We start from the raw sequence: 27,843 nt of genomic DNA, 5'->3' as shown, positions 1-27,843 counted from the left end.
GAGATTGACTTTTAAAGAACATATTGGACTTCCAGAGGGAGGGGGCATATCTCCATACGATAGTTATTGAATCAATTAGGCATTGAAAGTAAAAGTTCACTACTGAATGCCTTAAAACCATATCAGTTGTTGGTTTGAATTGAGAAAATATCAGAAATTTATAAGATAACTGGGTCTCGTCTCTTATGGATACTGGCTTATATTTAATGCGTTTCTCTCAGTTTTTGTTTGTAACCCGGATTTTTTTTATCGATTTATGAGTTTCGAACAGCGGTATAAAACTGTTGCCTTTATTCAAAGTTCCAAACATCAATTGTCTCTTTGGCAGTCAAACAACGTCTTCTAATTTTGATTTGACAATGATAAAGTTTACATTAGTATGCACTTTGACCTTTATCCATGTGTTCATTGTAGATGGTTGGTTGGCTGACATATAATGAAATAAGTTGGTTGCTGGAGGATGATCTTGGTTGGGCTAGACAACAATGAATTTCATTAAGCATATCACAACGAACATATTCTAGATTGTAAATGATTTATTATTTTCAACATCCAAACATATACATATGTAAAATCCATAAAACAATATTAGATATGCTGAGTTATAAAGCTTTATCAATGTTTTGCCAATAAATCATTACTTCTACTTTTCTTATCACGAATTAGTTAGTAATTTCTGCGACAGTTTTAACTGTTTTCTGCAAACTATCAAACCCTTTTTTTTAATTCCGAAGATAAAAGATTCAACTTTTTTTTAATTGTTATCATCAATTTTGAAATTATTTCATAGATAAACATAAAAAAAAAACACCTGTTAGTCAAAGCTGTTATTTCCATTGCAGATTAATTAAAATATTTTACTATTACAAATATAAATAATATATAGATTTCATAACAATAACAAATAGCAACAATCAGTATTAATCAATTATAACAATAATCAGTATACTTTTTTCAGTAAAATAATCCATTTTTTAAAATCTTATAAAACCATTGCATTTTTATAAATTTTTAAAAAAAACATTCCAACGTTTCAATGATATATGTATAAAAAATACATGAGATAACCATGTATCATACAATTTTCAATATATCTCAAAATCAAGGATATAGTTCTGTATTTATATGCTATCAGTGTATAACAGTCTTTTCAAAAGCTTAAAAGAGGAACGTACATCCTCAATATAAATGAATAGGTCTAATTGTGAAAAAAACTAATTAACCAGTGTGTCTTAAGTTTTTAAAAATATGTAAACAAGTTACCTATAAAACTCCTTAGAACTTTAAAATATCACTAAAATTAGTTCCTTAACATAATTCTCAAATTCTGAAATCTTAGATTTAATACATGAATCAAATAATAATAACATTTGTCGAGCGAAAGTGCTACAAATGGAGCACGTACTTTTTTTTAATTACTGCAAAGTTTGAACACAAAAGGCGGTCATCATTTAGATTTTTTAAAAGTTTTTTTTCAATGTAGATAGTATAAAAAATGATAAAATGACGATATGAACACATATCCATACCACACACTCATTTTTTTTTAGCAAGACAAATAATGATAGCAAAATTTGTAAGGTTTATGTTAATGCGTTTTATGTACAAAATGTAGAGTATAAAACAGAAAGCTACATTAATAGCTAAAAAAGAAAAAAAAATATCATAAAAAAAAAAATATGAATAGTACTGCTACACGCTACATGTAACAAAATTCCAACAACATAAGTTATGAAGAAAAAATCTGTTAACTCAGAACGTAATATGTACAACAAGTACAATAGAAAAAACATTGATATTCAAAAAATGAATACAGTATAATATTATGAAAAAAGAGTCTTACCACGGCCATGCGACGTTAATTACACAATGTTAATACAACTACACAAGAAATGATAACAAAACTGTAAGCTTAATCAATGCGTATTTTGTACAAAAATACAAATTATTGTTAAATGACAATTTAAAAAATAGAGTCTAATTACACGATCAATCTAGTGAATAATTCAACAACAAAATTTATAAAGTAACATTTTTAAACTTAATTATACATGAGTATTATGTACAAAATAAAAAGTTAAAAATAGAAGTCTACATTGATAGCAAAAAAAAAACCCACACCAAACAAACCAATAAAAACAAAATATCAATTCATGACACTATGCAAAAAGACTTCTGCATATCATATAAAAAAAAACATACAACATATCAAAATAAGATATGTCTAGTCTGTTCTTGATGATAACGTAAATACAAAAGAAATCTGAATTTAGAAAATGATAAAAATTTAATGAAAAAAGGTCCTACTACATGCACCGTTTAGAACATAATACAACAACTTCGAGAAATTAAAACAAAATATCTAAACTTGATAAAAGAGTCTTATCACACGATCAGTCTAGTAAACAACAATTATGATAGATATTGAGTAAAAAAACAGGAAGCAACATTGATTGCACAAAATCAAAACTTATTATAATAAAAGGAAAATATGAAAACAAAATAGTACTACCACAAAACCTTTGTAACACATAATCTAACAACGCGAGTTATGATAGAAAAATAGATTTAATTCGTTTTATGTACCAAAGGTAGAACAGAAAAACAACACAAGAAATTATAACAAAATAAGTTATTTTAATTTAAATAAGTATAATTTACAAAATTTAAGGAAAAATCCAATATGAAAAGCAGTCCTTTCTAGTAAATAATCCAGGAACACAAGTAATAGTAACAAAACTTGGAAACTCAATTTACATGAGTATTATGTACAAAATGTAGACTAAAACAACAATTGATCACATTGATTACCATACAAAAAAAATAAACAGTTGACACTACTTCTACCACACGTTCCATGTCATCTATAATCCATAACAGTAATAAAACAAAATAATAAAAATACCGTTTACTTGAATACATATTATGTACAAAAAGCAGAATACAGCATATCAAAATAAGATATGTCTCGTCTGTTCTTGGTGATAAAATCACGACATAATACCTGTGACTTTAGAAAATAATGACAAATTTAGCAACAGCTAACCTAGAATAGCTAAAATAGCAATGTTTACTGGTTGTATCACATAGAATAAGAAGAAGATAAGGTACGATTGCAAATGAGATAACTCACCAACAGAGACCAAAAACGGAGAAGTATGTAAGCACTTATAGCTCACAGTACAGCCTTGGCAATGAGTAAAACATATACCGTAAAGGAATCTCTATAAGGCCCCGAATTGATATAACGAACGTTAAACATTTCAAACAAGAACTAACGCTAAGTTGTATGTACCAAACAATGAACGAACAAATAAATACGATGAAAGACAGCAAACTACAACCACTGAACAGCTACATAAAAATGTGTCTCGTTTGTTCAATGCAATATTTACTGAATTTAGTATACTTATATATGCATTGGCTGAATAGCAGTAGTATCTAAACTCAGACAAAAAGAAACAATATGAGAACGATGTAATTAAATTTATAGTAACATAGTAGATATAAAAAGGAGATAGAAGTAATGGGATGAATAGCAATATATATAATAGAGAAAGAAGAAATGGAATGAAAAGCAGTAGAAATCAAACAAAGACAGACGTAATCGGACGAACGCCAATAGATGAACAAAAAACTCCATATATTTAAACTACATTAAGACAATTCTCACATTGATCAACATTGGTATTCATCTCTAAAGATATCCTTACTACACCAGGATGTCCTTGTTAACTTGCTGCTTCGTTCCGTTGTTGTTCAGAGGGCTACAAACCATTAATTTCTGTAAAATCAACATAATAGATACCAATTCCTCCTATATCTAAAAGTAACCACATTATATCAGTATGTCCTACTAGACTTGCTATGTACAGAGGACTCCGGCCTTTATTGTCACAAAGGTCAACATTGGGATTCATCTCTAACAACAACTTTAATATATCAGTATGTCCTTCCTGACTTGCCATGTACAATGGACTACAGCCAGTGTTATTACATAGATCAATGTTAGCATTTTTCTCTATCAACAATTTTACTATTTCAGTATGTCCATACCGACTTGCCTGTCTCAGTGGACTACATCCATTGTTGGCACACAAATCAATGTTAGGCTTCTTCTCTAACAACATCTTTACTATTTCAGTATGTCCTTTCTGACTGGCCAGGTACAAAGGACTACATCCGTTTTTGTCACAAAGATCAACAATAGGATTCCGCTCTAACAACAACTTAACTACTTCAATATGTCCATTGTGGCTTGCATAAAACAAAGGACTACAACCAGTTCTCTTGCTACATAGATCGTTGTTAGGATTTCTCTCTAATAACAACCTTACTATTTCAGTATGTCCGTTCTGACTTGCCATGTGTAGAGGACTACATCCGTCATTGTTACAAAGATCAATGTTAGGGTTTCTCTCTAATAGCAACCTTACTATATCTGTATGTCCGTTATAACTAGCCATGCGCAGAGGACTACAACCATCATTGCGACATAGATCAATGTTAGGATTTCTCTCTAACAACAACTTTACTATTTCAGTATGTCCGTTCTGACTTGCCATATACAGTGGACTACAACCATTATTGTTACAAAGATCAATGTTAGGATTCAACTCTAACAACAACTTTACTATTTCGGTATTTCCATTCTGACTTGCAATAAATAGAGGACTACATCCATCCTTTTGACATAGATAAATATTAGGATTCCTCTCTAACAACAACTTTACTATTTCAGTATGTCCATTCTGACTTGCAAAATACAGTCCAGTAACCCCATTGTCTCGACATTGATTCACATCCACATCATTGTGTAACATCCACTGTACCATATCAGTATAACCAGCAAAACATGTCTGTATCAGCGGAGTAGTACCCGATCCATGGTGCTCTTTTGATAATACTGTGTCACATTTATTAGCTAATGTGACTTGAAGTGATTTGTCCAGAAGTTGCAAGTGCTTTAACAGCTGTTGTCTAAATTCTGAAACTGTCAAATTGTTGTTCATCAATGTAACTCTCACTCTTCCTGTTGACCAGTCCTTAATAAACCTTTCTAAATATAATTCTAAATAATCATAGGGTATTTGAATAATAAACTCTATATTACTGTCCCTGTCATCTGTTGATTTCCTCCATATGAAGCGTTCATGTACAAAATCACTATCACCATGGTTTATTAAACATTCCATCATTTTCTGACCAAAGTAATAAGCAAGGAAGTCAAACAATTTATCATGTACAGTTCTATAAATACCATATTGATTCTGTACAAATGTTCCATCTAGAGTGAGAAGGGCCTCATAAAGTTCTGACTTGGAAGTACTTCTGTTCAATCTACAAGCCTCGCATGTGTCTTCTAAGATATGACGTTGTTCCTCTGTCACTTTACCCTTGAACCATTTTTCCGTCACTTGATTATTCAAGAGAACTAACAAAGCTAGACTGCATACTTTATACTTCCCTTCAGTACCACACCTACTTAAACTGTCTAATTCATTTTGATAAATAATAAACGGATTTTTAAAAAATTTCATAACATCTCCATGTTTTTCCCAATGATATAAAGAGCACAAAAGAGGAAAAATATCACTACTTTGTGATAATTTATCAATGTTATCCAAGCTTGCACCAATATAAGCGTTTGCCATAATATTTTTTTCTACAGCTGTGAGGCATAGTTTATCTGATATTAAATTACATTCACAAGATTTAAAAGGTTTTAATATATTGAATTTATCATCTTTATATACTTGTAACCTACACGATACAATAATTTTACACCATTTGTCTGCAATAACTGTTTTTATTACAGGTAACAGTTGTTGCCAGTTTTCAATCTGCTGTTGGTTGGCAGTAAAATTCCCACAAAGATCACTGGGGTAAAGCTGATGACCGTAACTGCATTCACGGTCATCCCAAGATGTCGGATGAAAAATTAGGTCAGTTTCTGTATTGCCTGTTAAAGTGTTTCTATATCATTTTCTTTACAAATCATACATTGAAACGATGTAAATTTATAAAAGAATCACTCGGAAATCACTAATTACTTCCGAGAAATGTGCATGAAACGGGAAATTCGATTTGAAAAAATCGCCAAGATGACCGTAAATCACAATCGAGATGACCGTAACAGAATCAGAGATTCATAACAAGGCTGACCGTAACTGGTTTTAAGATGACCTATATTTGTAAATGATGACCGTAACTTTTAAAGGATGACCCTCAATTCTAAGAAATATCCGTATTTATATAACTATCTTTTTATATCAAATGATTAATCGTGTTGGTATACACATATTAATATGAGAGTTTTATCCTTTAGGTAGAAGAAAATAAGACGTGCTTCAAATGCAAAGATTACCATATGTATCTTTTTTTACAGTAGAGGGTTTAATTTTTAAAATGAATTTGACAAAAGACATGCAAATGAACAGGAAGGGAAAAAATGCTACAAAAGCGCGATAAAATGACACCTTACAAGCATAATGAAAAAAATGCGATGCACAGCCTTCAACTGCTCGACAAAAGATTTTTTTTTTGTTTCTGGGATTCCTTTAAAAGACATATAATAAATACACATTTTTAAAAATGCCAAAAATTTGCATGTACACCCATTGATATTATATCGTCTTTCATTTTGTCATGCAAATAAAATAACAGAAACATTTTGAAAATATCATTCGAATAAACTAGTAAAGGTGAGCTCCAGCAAAGTAGATCCTTAAAATAGTATTGTACGAAAAGCGTATCACAAGGCGGAACGTTGTCAATTTGTATATATACAGAAATGTTATTCATACAGTCAGGATTCTACTTCTTCAAAATTATCTCCCCATTACGCCAGTTCATGCTCACAATCGTAGAAATGGAAGCCATTGTAGGGATGACGCTCTGCCAATTTTGCTCTTGAAAACTGATAAATTTATCCACATAGTACCATAACGATCGGTCGTTATATGTCAGTTATATTTTAAAAGACAAATGTATCTACTAGCTAATGAGCATTAGTTAATGATCTTGTCTGCATTGATTCAACTTTAAAATATTGTCTGTTCGGATGTCAGATGGAATTTTTGAAAATTCTTAAGCATTTAAAAAAATTCTAATTAAATATTTCGTGGAAGGGCAGACTAAACATTTTCAGTAGTTGAAGATTATAAACCCTAGTTATCACACACAAGAAAATCATATTTTTTCGAAGATATCCATTTTCATCATCCAAATTAAAAGACTGTCGTCAAGTACTTTTAGAAAAAATAGCTATTCGAACACACCTACTCTGTTTTTGTGATTCTTTAGATAGGTATCTCACTTGACCCATATATTTCATCTTTTCGTACTGTCATTTTTTTACGTTATAAAGTCAACCTGTAGCTTTGATATATAATAATGATAGAATCTGAAGAGAGATGCTATATAAAATACTCTTGCTTTGTACGTTTTAAAGACAAAATATACACCCCAAACATGCCCTAACATAAAAAGGTGCACTCGATTTTTCTCGTTTCGATACAATCGTTACCTGTTTTGGGGAATTTTTTCTTGATTCACATAATGGAAGGACAGACACGAAAATTTCTGAACTAAAAGATTGATATGTTCTCCGTCCGTGATAAAAAAAAATGGAGGTTATGCATTTTCTACATCCAACTTATAGATACTATATATAAAAAAAGAAGATGTGGTATTATTGCCAATGAGACAACTATCCAGAAAAGACCAAAATGACACAAACATTAACAACTATAGGTAACCGTAAGGCCTTCAACAATGAGCAAAGCCCATACTGCATAGTCAGCTATAAAAGGCCCCGATAAGAACCATGTCGTCGACTTGATATCTTATTGTTTTGCATTACTATGTAATAGATACATTGAAAACTTAGGGAGCTACCATTTGATTTTTATGGGGGGGGGGGGAGAGGCTAGGATGAAAAATGTTGTTCTGCCCTTTTTTTTAGCTGTAATTTCTGTCCTGCCTTTTTATTTTTCACTCTGTTCGGTCCTGCCTTTTTTTTTTTTTAGTTTATCCTGACTTTGTTTTACCTTAATTGTCGTCCTGGCTTTTTTTGTTGCAAGTGTCTCATCCTGCCTTTTTTTTTTTAACTCAAAACTCCTGTCCTGCCTATTTTTTTCAAATTTCATCCTAGCCAAGTGTTTCCGCCTGCATATATCAAGATAAATTAAGATTTTAATCTGCTTCCTCTGGAACCATACACATGGGCTCGATTACCAAATATTCGTGTGTATTATTAATGTTTTTAATATTGGCATTATGTTTTTCTGGTCTGTGCGTACGTTCGTCCGTTCGTCTGTTTGTTTGTCCGTTTGTCCAGCTTCAAGTTAAATAAAATTAAAACTTAGTACACATTTTCCCCTATGGTATGATCTTTTTAATTCTAATGCCAAATTACAGTTTTATCCCATTTTCATAGTCCACTAAACATAGAAAATGATAGTGTAGATGAGGCATCCGTGTACTAGGGACACATTCATGTTTCTTCAAATTTTCGTCGTATCGCTGTCAATTTGTGTTAAAATTTTAACGTCGATATCAATAAATATTTCATTGTTTACGAGAAAAATGCAATTTACGGTCATCCTTTACAAGTTACGGTCATCTTTTTACCAATCACGGTCATCCTTGTTTTATGTTACGGTCATCTTGAAAATATTTTGATTATGATTTACGGTCATCTTAACGATTTTTTCAAATCGAATTTCCCGTTTCATGCACATTTCTCGGAAGTAATTAGTGATTTTCGAGTGATTCTTTTATAAATTTACATCGTTTCAAAGTATGATTTGTAAAGAAAATGATATAGAAACACTTTAACAGACAATACAGAAACTGACCTAATTTTTCATCCGACATCTTGGGATGACCGTGAATGCAGTTACGGTCATCAGCTTTACCCCAGTGAAGATCATCTACAATGAAGACTGTCTTCTTGCCAGGTTGATAATAATCTGCAATATCATCTGGTTTTCTCACTGGTATTATGTTGTATCCGTCTTTCTGTAAACATAGTACTGTGTGTCTTGCAATAAAAGACTTCCCTACTCCTGGTGGGCCAGTTAAAGTCAAACAACTGTTGTCATGTAAACAGTCAAAGACGTAATCATTTGCTCTTGTAGACACAAACATCTTATCCTTTTTTTCCCAGTCTTGTATTTGAAATTGAATTTGCTCTGGAAAAAGGGTGAAGCATATCAAATGCAAATCTTTGACTATAACTATAAAATATACTCATAATCTAAACATTCAAAAATAATTGTAAATGCTATAGCAGTTAGTGTTCATATTTTATTTCCTGTGATGTTTTACTATATGGCACGGGTTTTTCTTATTATTGAATACTGTATGCTAAATTTTGTTTACTATATGCTCGTCCCTTGATTGTTGATGGATAATTGTTTCATTTGCAAATGATTTGTCAATCGAGCAAAGCCATGAAAGAGTGGAATTATACAAAAAATAAAATCAGTATTTGAAAATATGAAAAAAGGAACGGATGTGCTGTCAAATCTAGCCGATATAATGGCTGGACATTTAATCACATTAATATATTTCATTTGTTGTCAGTGTGACAATAATAATGTAATGATTACTATGTAATGTAACTTGTTATAGTATTTCTAGTTATAAAGTGTTGTACCATAATAACATCAGCAATAACCAAAGTGTATTGCTTGCCAATAAGCCCTATGAATCCAAAGAAAACATTGAACATTTGTAAAATCAATTAGGGATGGGCCGAAAGCCAAATCCCCTATGAACCTTATTAAGCCTGTGTTGATCTGTGGGGGGGGGGGGGGGGGGGGGGGTTAGCATTTAACTCTATACAGAATTATCGCACATTGGACTTTCCCTGCCAAATATTGAGTTGGAATAAAACATATTATACCACAATATTACTAGATGATTGATAGTTGACGTGATATCATTATACACATGTGAAATCTATTGACCCCTACGGCTGCATAGAAGGTCACCACCTGAAAGTGTTAAACCGATCTAAACGTCACAATTTTCCCGTTTTGCGATCATTTTGCATAAAGAACTGCACATTTTCCATGGCATCTGACCAAGGTGCAATACAAAGGTTTGAGCAAAGTAACAACAAAAACATAATTATGATTTAAATGATGTGATTGTATATGGAGATTGTAATTATAATATTACCCCTTATTAAACCCTTCAAAAGTACTGAAACAAGTAATTAAAGATGTTTTCCATGAGCAATTTTCTAATATCAGTATTATGACTTGGAGATCAAAGGTTAAATTCACACTACTAAAAGCCTATGTTTAATAATAAAAAGAGCTGTGAACAGTCTCCGGGACAAGTTTGCAATTCCGCTGAGTGCAAAAGTTGTCACCTTAATTTTTGGAGTTAAGTCAAAATGAAGTTGATAACTTGGTTGGTATTGGTTCCCTGATATTTGTCCTAAAATGTTTTGTCTCTAGCACCACTGTTGAAAAAGTTATGCCCCTTTTTACAACAATTTCCTCAGAGGAAAAGTAGTTTTCCTCAAGGGAAATCAAATTTCCCTGAAGGAAAAAGATTTTTCCTCAAGGGAAAAAGATTTCCCTTAGGGAATTTGCTGCATAAATATTTCCTGAGAGGAAATTCTTTTTCCTTTGAGGAAATTTGCGGCTTCAAATTTTCCTTTGAGGAAATTCTTTTTCCTTTGAGGAAATTCTATTTCCTTTGAGGAAATTTGCGGCTTCAAATTTTCCTTTAAGGAAATACTTTTTCCTGTGAGGAAATTTGTAGCTTCAAATTTTCCTTGGAGGAAATACTTTTTCCTGTGAGGAAAGTTTTGACAAACACTTTTCCTTGAAGGAAAATTCAAGACAAAAAATTTCCTCTAAGGAAATCATTGTTCTTCAAATTTCCTCGAAGGAAATTTCTGAACATCAAATTTCCCTTAAGGAAATGTTTTCCCTTATTTTTAAATTGCTAAACATTTCTTCACTATACCATGTATACAAACAGTATGAATATAATTTTTACAAGACTGAATAATTGATACAAATGATATTTAAAACTTTAATAAATGTTTGACTCAACATTTTAATGACATTAAAAATTAATACAGTCTGACTGTTAAGGTCTAGGTACATGTATTGTTCATACTTTTTATATAACTTTAACTTTGATTTATAAAAAAAAATTGTAGCAAAGGATTCTGTTTTCTTTGTAATTGTTTCAACGCACTACATTAATAAGCAACCAATTTGAATGTCATACCATTTGTAGTGTTCTAAAGAATTTGTTTATATTAGCAGATTAAATGATAAAATAAACACTTTTCCTGTTATTTTAAATTAAAATTTTCTTCTGTTTCAGCTTGTGTACAGTTATTCAACCCACTAGTAGGAATTCAGTGAATACATTATTCCATTCACTAAACATTTCCCTTTAATTCTAAGAGAAACATTTTTGCAAATTGTTCTTCAATGATCTTCTTCTGTATATTTGATATGAGGGAACAATGTAAATGAGTGGATAAAACTGGTGTTCCTTTTTTCAACAACAAAATAGTACTTTTTCTGCATTTCTCCTTTCTTTCGACTAATATATATTATATGTTGTTGCTTTTATACAATAGTGTTTTTGTGTACTATGATAGAACTCCATTTTGTTTAAGGTCATTATCATGTGATTAATATGATGAAATTTCCTATTCCTTTTTTGGCAGGAAAGCACACATTCCAGTTCAATTTCCTCTTCAGTAATGACCTATTGATCATGAAAAAACAAAGATGTCTGATCACCTATAAATACACAAAATAAACAAATAAAATGTATAAATGGAGAGAGAAACAGCAACAAAAGTTTATTTTGTCATGTTTATTAACATTTTAAATATATTTCCTTTCTTACTTGTGAATGCTTTTGTCTATAGTTCTTATATTAGTTAATTTTGTGCATTTGTCAATCTTTCAAGTTGAGGCAGTTTGTTCTTTATACATATATATGTTGAGCTGTTAAACCACTGTCTTAAATTAGGGTAGGGTTGAGTGCTTATAAACCTGTTTTTTATTACATGCATTAGTTTTTATTGATTTCTAACTTAAGCTATCAGTTACTGTGAATACTAAAAACTTTGTGTCTTTTCAATTTAGGGAAATGTATAAATTTCTTGCTAACTGTAAACCAACTTATTTTTGCGAGCGATTTATTTTCACAAGCAAATTATTTTCGCATTTAGAAATATAACGTGCATATAACTCGTCGCGTAAACTTAAAAATTGCGAAAAAATAAATAGCTTCGATGTAGACTAAAAAGTATAAAACACAAAAATAAAGTATTCGCGAAAAATTAGTTGGTTTACAGTAGTCCAGTCTGTGTTTGCAGGAACTTTACATCATTAGTTGTCTGGTGGAGAGTTGTCTTATTGGCAATCATGTCACATCTTATTTTTATATAATCTTGCCATATTCCTATTGTGCCTGTCCAAAGTTCGGAGCCTGTAGTTTTTGTCAGTTTCGTCAGACACTTAAATTTAGTGGTTGTTGTTGTTGTTTCATACCGGTCATATTTATATTTTGTAATTTATTTTGTTATAAACTAGGCAATTAGTTTTACAGTTTGGATTGTTTCAATTTTTCATCTGAGGGTCTTTTATAGCTGCCTACTTTGATTATAGGGTATGGATTTTCTCATTATTGAAGGTCGTCACAGGCCTACTATTGCTTTCTCAAAGCCATGATCAATAGTTTTCATATCTAATATACCACATCTTTTAATTTTTATAGTAATCATAAAAATCATCTTTCAAGTTCAATAACTTTTAACTTAAAAATAAAAGTGGCGCCCTTACCATTTACGTTTAGTTGGCTTCTGCAAATTTTAAATTGTCTATCATTTCTGCTGTTTATAATTTCTCTGTATCTTCTATAGTTCTTGTCCTATACATAAAAGAGTAAAAGTTATTATTGAATGACATCTTGCATCAACATGATCAATATTTTTTTTTGCTGTTTAATGTACATGATGTATATTAATGTGTGTTTAATAAAAAATCTGTACCATGAGTGCTTGATAAGCTTGTTGCCCTTTTAGCTGGTTTTTATGCTTTAAATGAATTTTAATAATCAACTAGAAAAACGATGAGCACTGCGCAAATAAGACCCCCCCCCCCTTAAAAAAAGGACATGCACACACAGTGGTAGAGATATCTTGTGACTACAATTTTAAGGCTGTGAGTTTTTAACAAATAAATTTCTAAAACCTTTCAAAGTTTGAAAATGGACAGATTTTAAATAACTTTCCAACAACTAAATTTCCTTAACTCTGCATCTTATACAAAAATATACATGATAAATAGGGGATGATACTCCAGCTTGCATATTAATTATTCAAAGTTTTAAAGGAACATAACTGAAGAACGGTAAAAGATTTACTACCAAAATTTGAAATTGATCTGATTTTGTGGTAAAAAGTATTGTTTTAAAGTTTAATAAAATTTGGTTGAGGTAAACTTAAGTTAGAGGACACAATGAAAATAATTATTATTTTTCCATTTTTAAAGAATATAACTCTAGAATAGTAAAAGAGACACTACCAAAATTCAAACTTAATCTGTATTTTGTAGTGATAGGCATTGTGTATAAGTTTCATAACATTTGGTTGAGACAAACTAAAGTTTAGAGAACAGGAAACCAAAAATTCAACATTTTTTCCCCATTTGTAAAGGGTCATAACTCTAGTACAGTAATACTGATATCACCAAAATTCAAACTTGATCTGAGTATTGTGATAACAAGCTTTTGTAAAAGTTTAATTAAATTTGGTTTAGGCAAACTAAAGTACTGTAAGAGAACAAAAAACAACTTTGGGACAGACGGACAGATGATCAAGTGTTAAACTAAAACTTAATGCCCCCTCCACTATGGGTTATGAAAATGAAAAGGGAGTTTATGTCTAGATATAAAAACAATTCACGAAAGTTTCATAAAAATTTGTGAAAGCATTCTTGAGACTATCCAAATCCCAATAGTACAATGACATAAATCAGAATTTTTTAAAATTGAAAGGAAAATTATCATGATTATGTTATACAAAAATAATTCACCAAGTTTCATGAAAATTGCTCAAAGCATTATTAATAGTATACTGAGAAAATCCCCCCTTTTATGAATAAAATTCCTAACTTTAAATTGCCAAATTTAAAATCTTTAAAAATTAAAAAGGAGCTTAATTATATCAATAGATAATTCAAAGTATTATAAAAATTTTATGATTAATGTATTCTAATTCCAAGACTATCTAAGACATGGTTTGTTTGAATTAAAAAAGTTGGAATAAAGTACCTACTAGAATTCAGGAGAATTAAAGCAAATCAGGCTATCTTCTAGATTATCAGACAATTGACTGTAGAAAAGGAATTTTCTTTTTCTTATTTAGCTATTTGTTTTCTCTTTCCTTAATATCTACTGAATTAAGATAATTTTTTCACATATTTTTTTTGACTTTTCTCTCTTGTTATTTAACATAACAAAAAAAAACCAAAGAGAAACTGACAATGCCAAGGCAAAACACAAGATGCAGAAAAGAAAAACAAAACAAAACACTAAGCAAAACCAACATCACCAAACAAGTAGTGTTGAATTCATGTGCTCAGTCAGTCAGTGAGAGTTGGCAGATCCTGACCCACTATAGTATTAATTGCATAACAGTGTGGTCGACAGTAAAACGTTTGTAGGTTGTAACTTGTTTGTCAACGGCTATGATTTTATGCTCACCCAGTCTGTCAGAGGCCTTCCAGTGGGGATTGAAATATTCACTTGTTACACATTCCGATACATAAAATGAAACTTTCTTTTTACATAGCTTGAAAGGAATTTGTTTTAAATATTTATATAATCATCACATACAACCGTGTCATTTATAAGAATAATAATGTTCAGAGATGATATTATTTAATAATAATAATAAAAATAGGTTTATCCATGGTAAAAAAAACTATTAAGTTGATGGGGTTAATTCACAAAATATCTCATTGATTAAGAGCACAACTACTTCTACGGTGTGACCATTTAAGAATGGCCTACTATTTATTCAATGCGTATACATGTGGGTTTTTGTTTGTGAAGAGTTCTGGATAATTAAAAAATCATTTGATTTCTTTGTTTAATACCATAAAACGATTCATTCTTTCAGATATTTGTCACTTTGCCTTATCTTCAAGTCCAACACAATTTCTCACGTTTCTTACAAAACTTATATTCTTGTGATGTATTCTTTTGTTGAAAAAAAATGTATAGATATAGATATAGGAAGATGTGGTATGAGCGCCAATGAGACAACTCTCCTCCCAAGTAATAATTCATAAAAGTAAACCATTATAGGTCAAGGTACGACCTGCAACACGGAGCCTTGGCTCACACCGAACAGCAAGTTATAGAGGGCCCCAAAACTACTAGTGTAAAACCATTCAAACGGGAAAACCAACGAGAAACGAAAAACACATATGAACTACAAAAACAGACGACATCATGCATTGTAACTTTTAAAGCCAATTAAGTAAAAAAAATAATCTGAAAGAACGTGCGATATCATTTTAGAAAATTGATGGTCAAACCATAACAAAAAATCAATTAAAGAATTTTAAGTATTCAACCTTTATAGCTTGCTGTTCGGTGTGAGCCAAGACTCCGTGTTGAAGACCATTTTTATTATTCCTGGTTAGCATTTTTAATTATTTTATTTAGGCGTTTAGAACCTTTGGTGACCTCACAGTTTAAATTTCTATGATAAGTACGTCGTGAGCAGTGGGCATTACAGACGAACGTTCACCTAATTTCCCCCAGTCAATGAATGGCCATAGCTACACTGTTGTGAATTTCATTCTATTTATGCTTAAAACCTAAAAATCATAGAGTACTAGACATATTTTGTAAATACTTCATTAAAATGTTGTCATAAATAGCATAGACAGCTCTTAGTCTTGAGAACGACATGTGTTAATTGTGTGAGTATAATCATGATGATAATCATGCACAAGATTTGACTTCTAAAAGCCTATATATCAAAATTTTCTGAAGATATTGCACGCATTTTGTTTATTAATATGACCAATTTTAAGAAATGCACAAAGATGTGATGATTTATATAATTGTAATATCAGGAATTTACAGAAAAGGCTTTTAACCCCACTGCATTTTGCACTTTTCCACATGTCAGGAGCCAGAAGTTATGGCCATTGTGACCTTTGTATGATTTTTATTTTAGTTTCTTACTTTATATTGAGGAGTATATGACGTCCATTATCATTATCACTCAACTAGTATACATTTTTTGTTTAATGGCAAGCTAGCTCACAGATACAGATCAAGGGGGTTCGAAGGTTTGAACCCTGCTTTTATTTTTGACGATCAATGCATTTGAATGGGGAATGTAGTTCGAAACCACCCCCCCCCTTTCCCCCCCATTTGTCCTGGGTTAGGAACCCCTTCTTTAAATGGCTGGATCCACCCCAGTCTCAGGTTGTGGGATTTTCTGGTTGCATTGAAGACCCATTGGTGACCTTTGGCTGTTATCTGCTCTTTGGTCAGGTTGTTATCATGATGATATGGCTTACACATTTTCAGTTCTATTATAAATGTTAGACTTCTTGTTGATTTGGTTTCACATTTCGACTTCGTCAGGGGAAAGCGTCCCAGTAATAAAATAGCCTTGCAAGACGTCATAATTATTTGGAGTAGGTTTTCACCACCATCAACATAATTTTTTTGCTAATTTTAAAGATTGTCGCACTGAGGAAGAAACGAGTTTGGCGCGTTAACAAAAATATAATTGTCTGTGCTGACAGGTTAGCATGTGTGCATACCAATATTTAAATTTTCTAAGCCTTCTTTCTGAATATTTAGTCCATTTCTTGGTAAAATACTGTCAGACCTCGAGTGTTGTTGTTTTACAAAAACGATCAAGTAATGTAGGGGAGAGAAACTAACTTAAAAGACCAAAATAAACCACAACTTATGGGGTCTCATTGGGGGTTTTGTTCACGGATCCCGCTTGGTTACTTTTTTTTTTAGATTCCCGCATCCCGCTTACACTATGAAAATAAGCAATTCTGATATTTTTGTAATTTCCCGTGTCCCGCTAAACTTCCATTCCCGTTTTCACGGCAAAATAATTTGACTTTCATGTGTCACGCTTATCCGCCTCGACAATCCCGCGTCCCGCTCAGACCCTCTCCCCCCCACCCACCCCCCTTTATAGGTACATAAATAGTTTACTATGCAGTCAGTGGCCAAATACACATGTATATTCCTAGAAGCGCAATGTATTTATGGAAAATAATCGATCATTCTTACCGTAAAGTAATCGGCAAACCAATAGTTTAATATGTAAGAGAGAAGTCATGCAATGTTTATAAAATGAAGCATAAAGCCAGTAACGTTACAAACTTTTATGATAGTTTTTTTCTTCAAATATTTGATCCATTTAAAACATTTGACATTATTATTTTGTCTAGAAAAATTTAAAATATTATGTGGTAAAAGTTCGTCAAGGAAAATACGACAATCCGTTATTAAAAAAAGTTATATAAAAACTGAATCGTGCCTTTTTGTCCAGTAATATTTTATCAAATAATTTTCTGTCGTACATTCCATAAGTAAAATCTGCCTTCCTGGTTCTTTTTTTTTTACTAAGTGAATTATCAATATAAAACTATTTTTTATGAAGTTTGCTACCTCAGTCTTTAAAATCTGGAGCACAAGGTATATATCTTATACCCCAACTCGTGTACATACTGTTTTCCCGTTCCTTTAGTTTAATTGGACATATAAAAGCTTGATTCATGTTTGTAAGTCACATAGCATGTACTCAAAAAAGGTGGTATGATTGTCAATTAGAGAAACCAAATGACGTTAGGTTTCACAACTAATGATCACCATATGCTATATCATAAGACGTAAGAAAATAATCCATCATCAGAAATGTCATCTGTAGATACATTATAGTGCATTTTGATAATATACTACACCGCTTAAGTTTCATATTTGAATAATTGACTCTTCTGTGCACTCTTTCATTAATTCAAATGAATCAGTGCATATAAACAGGATTTGCATACTAAAAAGTAGGGCATGCTGTATAGTGTTATTGATTTTCCAATGCAACATACCAGTTTCAATAGTAGACATAAATTAACATTATAAGAGCTTTGCAAGTTCTCTTAAGCAGTCCAAGGCTTTCAAAACCAAAATATAATTGAGGCTTTATGGAAGGTCCACATTGAGAATGACAGCAGCCGTGTATATATGCATCCTGCTCAACCAATCTGACGCCAAAGACGTTGAAATTGTGTAATGGAATATTTCAGTCTTGCATATGTGTTAAACAAATCAAACATATGATGATTTCAATATAAAAAAATGAGGATATTAAATTAAGGAATAAGAAACCATGTTTGCCGTAATTTAGGAATAGGAAACAATGTTTATCGTAATTTAGGATTAGGATACCATGTTTACCGTTATTTAGGAATAGGAAACCATGTTTACCGTAATTTAATGTTCTACTTTTTTATGTATCAATATGTATGATATATACCTCTGATGTTTTGTGGTATGGGATCATTCAAAACTTCTTTGACTTTTGAGTGTTCTGCCTTTAACGTACAGTGGGAAGTTTGTAACTCCCTTAGATTTTCGGTCACTTTTGCGTGTTCCGTCCCCAAATTGTCCATTATTTGTCTCAATTCTTTTATCTCTTCCAAAGATTGTTGAATTTCCAATATAATTTCCTGATTTGATTGATCTAAGATTTTCACCTTTAACTCTTGACACTCTCGATACATTGTTTTACCACCCAATCGACCTACAGCCTAGAAATAAATAGATCAATATGTCCTCCAAATTATTGTTTTTTTTTCTCTCTTACATGTTAAGGAACAATAAGCATTTTGATTTAATTTGACTGAACCTTGCTTGTAAACAAACAGTGTTACCTGTGTAAATTTTAAGAACGAATGTGAAATCCGATAACTCCTTAGAGATGTACGATACTAGTATCAGATGTTTCAGTTGATAAGACTTGAAGAGAAGAATATTACAAGAGCATGTTATCAATCGTGTAAGACTTCACTTAGTAAATGATATTGGATGAGAGGTGGTGTAAGGGTTCACGTAAATGATAAACCTGATACTGGCTGTACATTCTTCCAGTACTTAAAAACAGGAACCTGCAATTTAGCAGTTCTTGTTTGGTAAATGTTCCGCATATTTTTTTTCTTTCATTCTTGTTGTATGAATCAAGGATATTCTTTTTTTACTTTTGAATAGATTTATAACTTATAATACCGTATGCGTCTTGCTCATATATGAAGAATGTACGTCGACCTGTAATTGCTCATTGGTAAATGGACAGTTGTTTCTTAGGTTATCATTCCATATCCTCTTCTCTTTATCTACACAGATGTCAACGGGGTTAAAATTCCAAACATAATTTTCATTCAAATCTTTAAAACAAACAAGAATATAGTCAAAACCTTCGAAATTTGCTGAAACAAAATGACAATGGATTTAGGACTTAAAAGACTTTTTAGTGGCAGACACATTTTGATTGAGAACATATTTGTTACGTTCGGAGGACGTGTTTTTTAACAGACTGTCGGCATTCCTATGGAAACCAATTGTGCCCCTCTTCTTACCGACTTGTTTCTTTATTATGATAAGGCTGATTATATACAGGATCTTAGGAAGAAAGATAAGAAGTTAGCAATATCCCATAACTATACTTTCCGCTATAAAGATGATGTCCTTTCACTAAATAATTCAAAAGTTGGTGACTAGGTTGAACGCATCTATCCCATCGAACTAGAGGAAAAGGATACAACAGACACAGTTAAGTCGGCCTCATATCTTGAATTACTTCTCAAAATTGACAATGAGGGTCGGTTGAAAACAAAACATAACGACAAAAGAGATGATTTCAGCTTCTCAATTGTGAACTTTCCATTTCTAAGTAGCAACATCCCAGCAGCATCTGCATACGGGATATATATCTCCCAATTGATACTATATTCCCATGTTTCCTATCATGATTTTCTTGATAGAGGCTGGCTGCCTACAAGGAAGCTATTAAACCAGGAGTTTCAAATGAAGAAGTTGAAATCATCACTTCGTAAATTTTACGGACGCCATCACGAGTTGGTTGACCGTTATGGAATAACCGTTTCACAAATGATATCGGTTATGTTCCTTACGTCGTACCTACAATCCCCTTCCCTTTCATGAATGTAACCCACCGAATTATACTTTTTACAGGATTTGTTACAACATAAGGAACACGAGGAGTGCAACTGTGGAGCAGTAACTGCATGCCCTTCCGGAACACCTGAGATCATCGCTAGTTTTTGGTGGGGTTCGTGTTGCTTATTCTTCAGTTTTCTATCTTGTGTCATGTGTACTATTGTTTTGACTGTTTGTCTTTTTTTTCATTTTGAGCTATGGCGTTGTCAGTTTATTTTCGATTTATGTGTTTGACTGACCCTCTGGTGTCTTTCGTCCCTGTTTTTTGGACTACTACGCTTAGCAAGAACATGTGATCATGATCCTACAAAATACAAATGTCAATGTAGAAACACACTTACATCTGATATATCTATCCATGCTGTTTCAAAATAAGTAGTATCTATTGTATTACTATCATGATGAGCTAGTTTATTCCTGTAACATTTTATCCTTGCTAGATCAGATCCTGGAGTTGTTTCCACTAATAACGGTAGACTGTCAAATCCATTGATTGGGGGAATGATAGATGTCAAGTTTCGAATCAAACAGATCATTAACGTTACATCGAATGTTTTGGAATCAGGGACCCCTGTAACATTGAATGCAAAAGTAAATTATCAAATACATTCGTAAATCATTGTTAAAATGTGTCATGCTGGAGCATTTAACTCGCCAGTTTTAAGTATATTAAGTAAGGTAAAGTATCTTCAATGAAGAATACTATCTACACGTATTTGAAAAAAGAGTAAGAGTTGATCGTTTGTTTTTAAACATCAAATTTACTTTGATTGAAAATCATACACAACTTCAAGTCTCAACAACATAGCATGATTCTGTTCATTCCTGCATGTCTGCATTCAAGATTTTTAAGATAATACTTTTGATATAGTTCAAAAAGACCAATGTTTGGCCCAGATGAATCAATATAAAATGTACGTGCATCTAGGGAGCAATTTGTATTTCATTAGTAGAGTTAATAACCAGATGTCTGAGGTAACTTGTATCATAGAATTATTAGACAATTCGGGAAATTTGTTTTTCGAAAGAAAAGCAATATTAAAAAGTACCCTGTACAGGTAGCAATCAAAAGTTACTTGTAAAAAAATGTTCTTGATGTCCACATAATTTCTGCAATTGCATTAAAAAAACATACCATTTTTCAAAAGATTCCACTGAACCTGGTTTAAGATTCTCTTTGATTTCAAGTCAAAAAGAGTGCTGTGTCTTGTACTTAGTGTTGAGTGTAGAGTAGTAGGTAGAAATTCTCTATCAAAATAAGTACGGAATGCTCTAGGTGTCACTCCTTTCAATAACAACGCTAATCGGACATAATTCTCCTCTTCTTCAGAAAGGGATGCCATAATTTCATATACGTCTCTGTTGGCCAAAAAAACAAACAATATCATTGTTATATAATGGTTTATGTCTTCCTGTAAAAACAAAGATGTTACTATACGCGTAAAAAATGTGTTGCCGAGTCTCTAATTAACAGTGTTGTGTGTTGCATATACCATGTATACTGTTACTTGTCTTTGTTATTTTTTTGTTATTTTTTTGTTATGATTTTATTCTATTGTCTTTTTGTTTGGCTTATGACTTTAACTGATAAGTAAATGTGATATGAGTGCCAATGAGACAACTCTCCATTTGAGTCACACTTGGTAAAAATAAGTCACTATAGGTCAAAGTACGGCCAACAACATTGAGCCTCGGCTCACATCGAACAGCAAGCTATATAGGAACCACAATTCACGTGTGAAACCACTCAAACCATTGAAGCTTTCGTTTGTATCTTTGGCCTCTCTTTTTGACAATAAGTATAGGCTTCACTGATGTTGATACGAATTTACATAATAATTGATATTGAAAATAGACGTTTCTAGGAGAAGTTATCCATTTATTGTCGTTTTTGCATCAAATCTATAAAATGGACTGCAATATTTTGTAGTTTCCAGCATAAACACCAATTTGTTAAGAAAATGATTATTCAAGGGCAATTCAACCCAGACGGAGTCAACATGATGGTTTCCCAAATAAGAACATACACAAACGGAGCAAAAGTTTCAGTGTCAATTGAACAAGCCGGGCCAAATGCCATGTAAAATGTATGTGTCAATGCGAATACATCTGGATACCAAATATCATCGACATATTAGTAGTGGTTCCCTATACACTGACCTGTTTATAAACTATTATATTGTAATGATATTTACACCACAGCCACTGCCGGAAAAACACACCTAAGTCCTGGCTTATCACCTGTTTGCAGGTGAGACAATTAATAAGCACTATCATGGAAGAACAATGAAACCTTTTCTTGATTAAAGGAAAATAACTAGATTGACCTTTTCCCTATTACAATGTTAAAACAGAAAGATGTCATACCACCAATTAAAAGTCCCTATCTGTTCAACCAAAGTTTACGATTTTCACAGCTTTCTAAATATTGTACTTTGAGTTTAACTTCATAGAAACCAGGTATATCCTGAATCGTACATGTATCAGCTTTCTACATGTCAATTTTCAACAGATGTTTAAAATCATATAAAAAAGAAAAGGTCTTCCGAATAGAGGTACCACTAAAAATAACCCCTGGTTTTCTGGAAATCTTAAATTAGTATACTATGGAATGCATTAATCCTCAATTTTGAATGCAAACTCATAAACAAGTAAATTTTAGCTCAAAATGGTCTTAATATATTTCTCTTTCGCCAAAAGTTTCATTTCTGCCAATTTGTTCGTTAGTTTAAGTAAACAATGACATCAAATGCACTATTTTTTGTCCGAGTAGGCCTACTTTTACATACGTTCTAAATTTGAGGGAGTAATTGGTGGTATGACACCGAAAGCTATTTATCTGATTCCGGGTAGAAAGGTAGGACACTGATGTTTATAATTTGATTATTTAAAATAACACGAGAGTCAACAATGTTAGGATCAGTAACAATGATTGTAATGTTCAGCCGAATATCACTTTTCATTTAAATAGAACATCTTCAGAAATTTAACTCGATCGAAACTATGGATTACATCTGGTTTTATAGCGCTAAACCTCTCGCTTGTATGACAGTCGCATCAAATTCTATTCTATTTACAACGATGGGCGAACAAAACTGACGTTATAGGTAAAATTGTCAAAATAGGGATACAACTGTCATTACCGTGTCAAATCTCAATTAGAACAAAAACGAAAAAATATTTAACAATGAAGCACAAAAAAGCATACATCAAATTTAACAATCACGTTCATTCCTTATTTAGTTTTGTACTTTCCTTAAATGATTGATATATTTGAAGTCCAATGACTGAATAGCTAGGTTCCCATCAACTCTATATAAACGCCACACAGGTAGTGATATAAATAATTTTGTTGTACAAAGTGTTTTTCAAAATTATAATAGAACAATAACATTATGGCAGAACAATTACATACTCGCGTGATGTTTACACCGACAGAGCCACGTCATATGTACAAAGTAAACACAAAAAGTCACACGTACAAAGCATACCAGCAAAACTGAAAGATAATACAAACAACTTATTGACGGGACGGATAAGTACCGAGCAACGTAAAATGGTTATCACCAAAAAAAGATCAAACAGTAAAAGTAATATTAATAATATAACAAATACAAATAAAAGAACAATACAACACGTTATTAAAATGATAAACAACGTCAGTACGCATATTTTATTCAAACTTATGTATGAAGTCCATTATTACTGAACTAGTCAGGGATGATTCCACTATATAGTTTAGGGACGTTTAGCGGCCCTTTAATCGGCCAGCGGCCCCGAAAAAATGTACATGAAAATGAATTCCCAATTCCAATTCAGGAAAATAAAATAAAAATCGATATTTCCGGAAAAGTTTCTGTCACCAATTAAGGCAACTATAATTTTTCATAGTTTGTTGTCAAAACGTTTTAAAATTCGGAGAAGAATGCTGTTTACTATTGCATTTTATTAACAACGATTTGATTATGTCAAAAAGTGGCAAACAATTTTATCAGCCGAATTCAATTGATTAATATGTTATAGAAGTATTCGTTCGATCAAAGCATACTTTGGCAGAGAGAAAATTCAAATTTTGATATAACATTGATGTATAAAATCTAATGGACGCCGATCTCGTAAAAGCAGATTGCCCAGCAGAGCCGGTTATATAATATGATGAAAACTTGTTTTGTAAAAAATTATTTCCTCAAAAGACAAAAGTTTGAGCGTTTTTTGAAAATAATGTTGATGATAGACCATTCATGAAATACGATGTCATCATTATGATGCTTATGGAACTATTTCAAAAGTTTTGAAGATGATTCAAATAATTTTAAAGAACACTGGTTCAATGCTTTAAATATCTTATCAATTAAGTATATGAACTTTGTAATTACTTTTCTGAATTCGACAATTGACCAGTTCAATTTGAAATCCATTTGAATCAAGGTAAATTTATAGAGATGACCTGCTGATGAAGAAATACCCGATGAATGATTATTTTCAGTGGTTTATGTTAGCAGCTGAAATATATGTTTTTGTAATATGCCTAGGTAACTATAGCTAAGATGATAGAGTAGACTAGTGCATCATGTTCAATGATATTCATGTAATAATAGAAGCCTATCCAGAATTATTCAAAATGGTACAACTTACATGAACATCAGTGTACAGGTTAAACTTAATAATATACATTTTCCGTTTTTACAGAAAAATAATGTTATTTCGTCGTAGATTTTATGCTTTAAAAATTCCCAATTAGAATAAAAAAATTCCCAATTTGATGTTCAAGGGACCCATTTGAAAACACCTGGAATCATCCCTGCTAGTATACATGTACATATTTGTTTAGGGGCCAGCTGAAGTTCGCCTCCGGATACAGGAGTTTCTCACTACATTGAAGAATCATTGGTGGCCTTCGAATTTTGTCTGCTCTATGGTGGGGTTGTTGTAGCATTGACACATTCCCAACTTCCTTTCTAAATTTTACATTTTGTACAAAACAAAGAGTTATATGTTATCAGGTACTATTAAATCAAAATGAATTTCCTTCTATTATTGTTATGAAATTAATCATGTCAATAACCAGTAGTAAACTTGCTGAATTGTACCAGATCGTCTAGAATAGACGATACTATGCAGATAAGAAAAAAAAAATAAGTCTATGTTTTTTGGTGTACAAGATGTAAGTTTGTCAGGTCCCCCTGAGGAAACAACGCATTGAATGTCTAGAAAAATATTCTTCAGCACTATATATATATATAATTGAATAAATAAATCTTGAATCGTTTTACATTTGTATTTTCAGTGTCTTTAATAGCAGACTTTGCAGTATAGGCTTTGCTCATTGTTTAAGGCTGTAGGGTGACCTATGGTTTATAATTCCTGTGTAGTTTGGTATTCTGTGGAGAGATGTCTCATTGGCAATCATACCACTTTTTATATATAGAGATATATATATTCATTAAATAAAATAATAAAATAAGTAAAAAATTAACAGTTTCATTCTATCGATTTTATCCTTCCAATGGGACTCTACATGATAACTGATGTAGTGTCGCCATAGGCGACGTCGTTAAGGAGGTTTATGACGTTCCGTCATTGTTCGTTATTAAAAGTTCTCTAGATTTGATTTTGTTCGGAACGTTGTTATGAAATAACGTTCCATCTCTTTTCTATATGCTTCATCCCGTCTACATTTAAAAATAGGCATTATTTGAAAATGCCTTTTACCACAAATGTCAAGATGGGCACTAATTGGCGAATTTCTGTATTGTGGGTGTTTTATTTGTTCTTTGTGAACTCGCACCCGTTCACTGAGGCTATTCCCGGTCTGTCCAATATAATTTTCGTGACAACCAGGACATGAAAGGCAGTAAATAGGTTTGTTGTCTTACAAGTAATATTGGCGTTCACATGAAATTGTTTGCCATCTTTAATTGATTTAATTTTACCCGTTTCTAAATATTTCGTATCTTGGCCACAAACACCGCATCTTGAATCTCCGCAAGACTTTATTTCAAAGTCATTAACCTTCGGTTCGAACCGAGCTCTGGTTAAGTGTTTCTTTAAGTTTTTAGGTTGTCTTCGGCTGTAGATTAAGTTTTCTTCCGGTATCAATTTTTTCATAGTTTCACTTTCGTGTAGAGTCGGAAGGTTTGATTTAATTGTATTAAAAACGTTTGGTTAATACGGGTCATGTGTACTAACAAACGTTTTTTCTTTAAGGTTTCGTCCGTGTCTTTCACTTTCGAGGTTCGTAATTCTTGAAGTGTCAAGAGTTTAGATTTTCGAATTCCACTTTAGATTAAACCCTCTGGGTATAGCTGTTGTGTCAAATAGCCTTTTAATTCCTTCAAAAGTACTTCTCAAATGTTATGGTCAGATGCTATAGCACAAATCCGTCTGGCCATACAGTAAGGTATATTTCGTTTTGTATGGGACGGATGACACGAATGAAAATTTAAGTATTGATGGGTGTCTGTGGATTTATAATAAATATCCGTTGTTATATGTCTGCCTGATTTTAAGATGAGGATATCCAAAAATGGTAGTTTTGTGTCACTGGTTCCCATGGTGAATTTAATCGACGGATGTAAGGAGTTGATAAGATCTTAAAATTTATATAAATCTTTTTCTGATCTGCTCCAAAATATTATACAGTCATCTAAATATCTTTTCCAAAATTTAATGACATAATCACAGAAATTTTGATCGAATTGGACAGATATTTGACGATGCATCCCATCGCTAAATTTGCGTATGTGGGGGCAACTTTAGTTGGCTGTGCCTTTCATTTGTCTGCATTTGTTTCCGTCGAAATAAAATGTATTTTCTTCCAGAACTATTTTGGTAGCTTCTAGTATGAAGTTTGTTTCACATCTACTGTCAATTTCATCCCGTTTTTCCTCGATCCAGTATTTTACGGCTGTAAGACCTAGATCATGGGGAATATTTGTGTATAGACTTGTAAATTTTGTGGTAAAAAGCATTTTCAAATAATGCCTATTTTTAAATGTAGACGGGATGAAGCATATAGAAAAGAGATGGAACGTTATTTCATAACAACGTTCCGATCAAAATTAAATCTAGAGAACTTTTAATAACGAACAATGACGGAACGTCATAAACCTCCTTAACGACGTCGCCTATAGCGACACTACATCAGTTATCCTGAAGAGTCCAAATGGAAGGATTAAATCGATAGAATGGAACTGTTAACTTTTTACTTATTTTATTATTTTATTTAATGAATATATATATACATACATTGTAATATTAAGACACTGTGAACTTATGGATTAGTTCAATGTGCATGATTTTTATCTGTGTCCTTTAAAACAATCACAGCTGTGAGTGCTTCATCGTTTGAGGGATTTATACACACAGAAGAAAGCGCACAGACACGAAAGTTATGTTGTCCATTAATTTCTAATACAAGCGAAGTATACTACAGTATTTGTGTCTCTGATATTATTATAACGTCCATAACATACTTCCTTAATTTCAAATTCTTTATACTGTGTCAAATAGTTAAACAAGTTTCGCACGATTAAAATCGATATAGCTGATATTGTGATT

At 32.1% G+C, this 27,843-nt stretch overlaps 1 protein-coding gene and 1 long non-coding RNA gene across 2 annotated transcripts; both read right to left on the bottom strand.

Moving 5' to 3' along the window:
* Positions 1–3,730: 3,730 nt before the first annotated feature.
* On the bottom strand, positions 3,731–21,640 carry LOC143052027 (uncharacterized). Its single transcript, XM_076225002.1, has 5 exons — positions 21,419–21,640; positions 20,625–20,854; positions 18,584–18,857; positions 8,862–9,197; positions 3,731–5,689 (listed from the first exon to the last, which is right to left on the bottom strand). The coding sequence occupies exons 1-5, from the start codon at positions 21,624–21,626 to the stop codon at positions 3,768–3,770; spliced, it is 2,970 nt and encodes a 989-aa protein (XP_076081117.1). The 5' UTR covers positions 21,627–21,640; the 3' UTR covers positions 3,731–3,767.
* LOC143050989 (uncharacterized) lies at positions 11,356–16,951 on the bottom strand. Its single transcript, XR_012970530.1, has 3 exons — positions 16,851–16,951; positions 12,840–12,927; positions 11,356–11,789 (listed from the first exon to the last, which is right to left on the bottom strand). It is a non-coding gene; the product is annotated as an uncharacterized LOC143050989 (long non-coding RNA).
* Positions 21,641–27,843: the final 6,203 nt, after the last annotated feature.

Source organism: Mytilus galloprovincialis, chromosome 11 (assembly GCF_965363235.1).
Source record: "Mytilus galloprovincialis chromosome 11, xbMytGall1.hap1.1, whole genome shotgun sequence".
NCBI classification, from domain to species: Eukaryota; Metazoa; Mollusca; class Bivalvia; order Mytilida; family Mytilidae; genus Mytilus; species Mytilus galloprovincialis.
Note: the sequence above shows the minus strand (reverse complement) of the source record. Positions and strands in the feature narration are given on the sequence as shown.

Coding starts and splice junctions, on each gene's coding strand:
- LOC143052027 (XM_076225002.1), bottom strand. CDS start 21,626: ATGGCATCCCTTTCTGAAGAAGAGGAGAATTATGTCCGATTAGCGTTG. Junction 20,855..21,418: donor GTGGAATCTTTTGAAAAATG/GTATGTTTTTTT, acceptor TCAATGTTACAG/GGGTCCCTGATTCCAAAACA. Junction 5,690..8,861: donor GATGTCGGATGAAAAATTAG/GTCAGTTTCTGT, acceptor ATTTAATATCAG/ATAAACTATGCCTCACAGCT.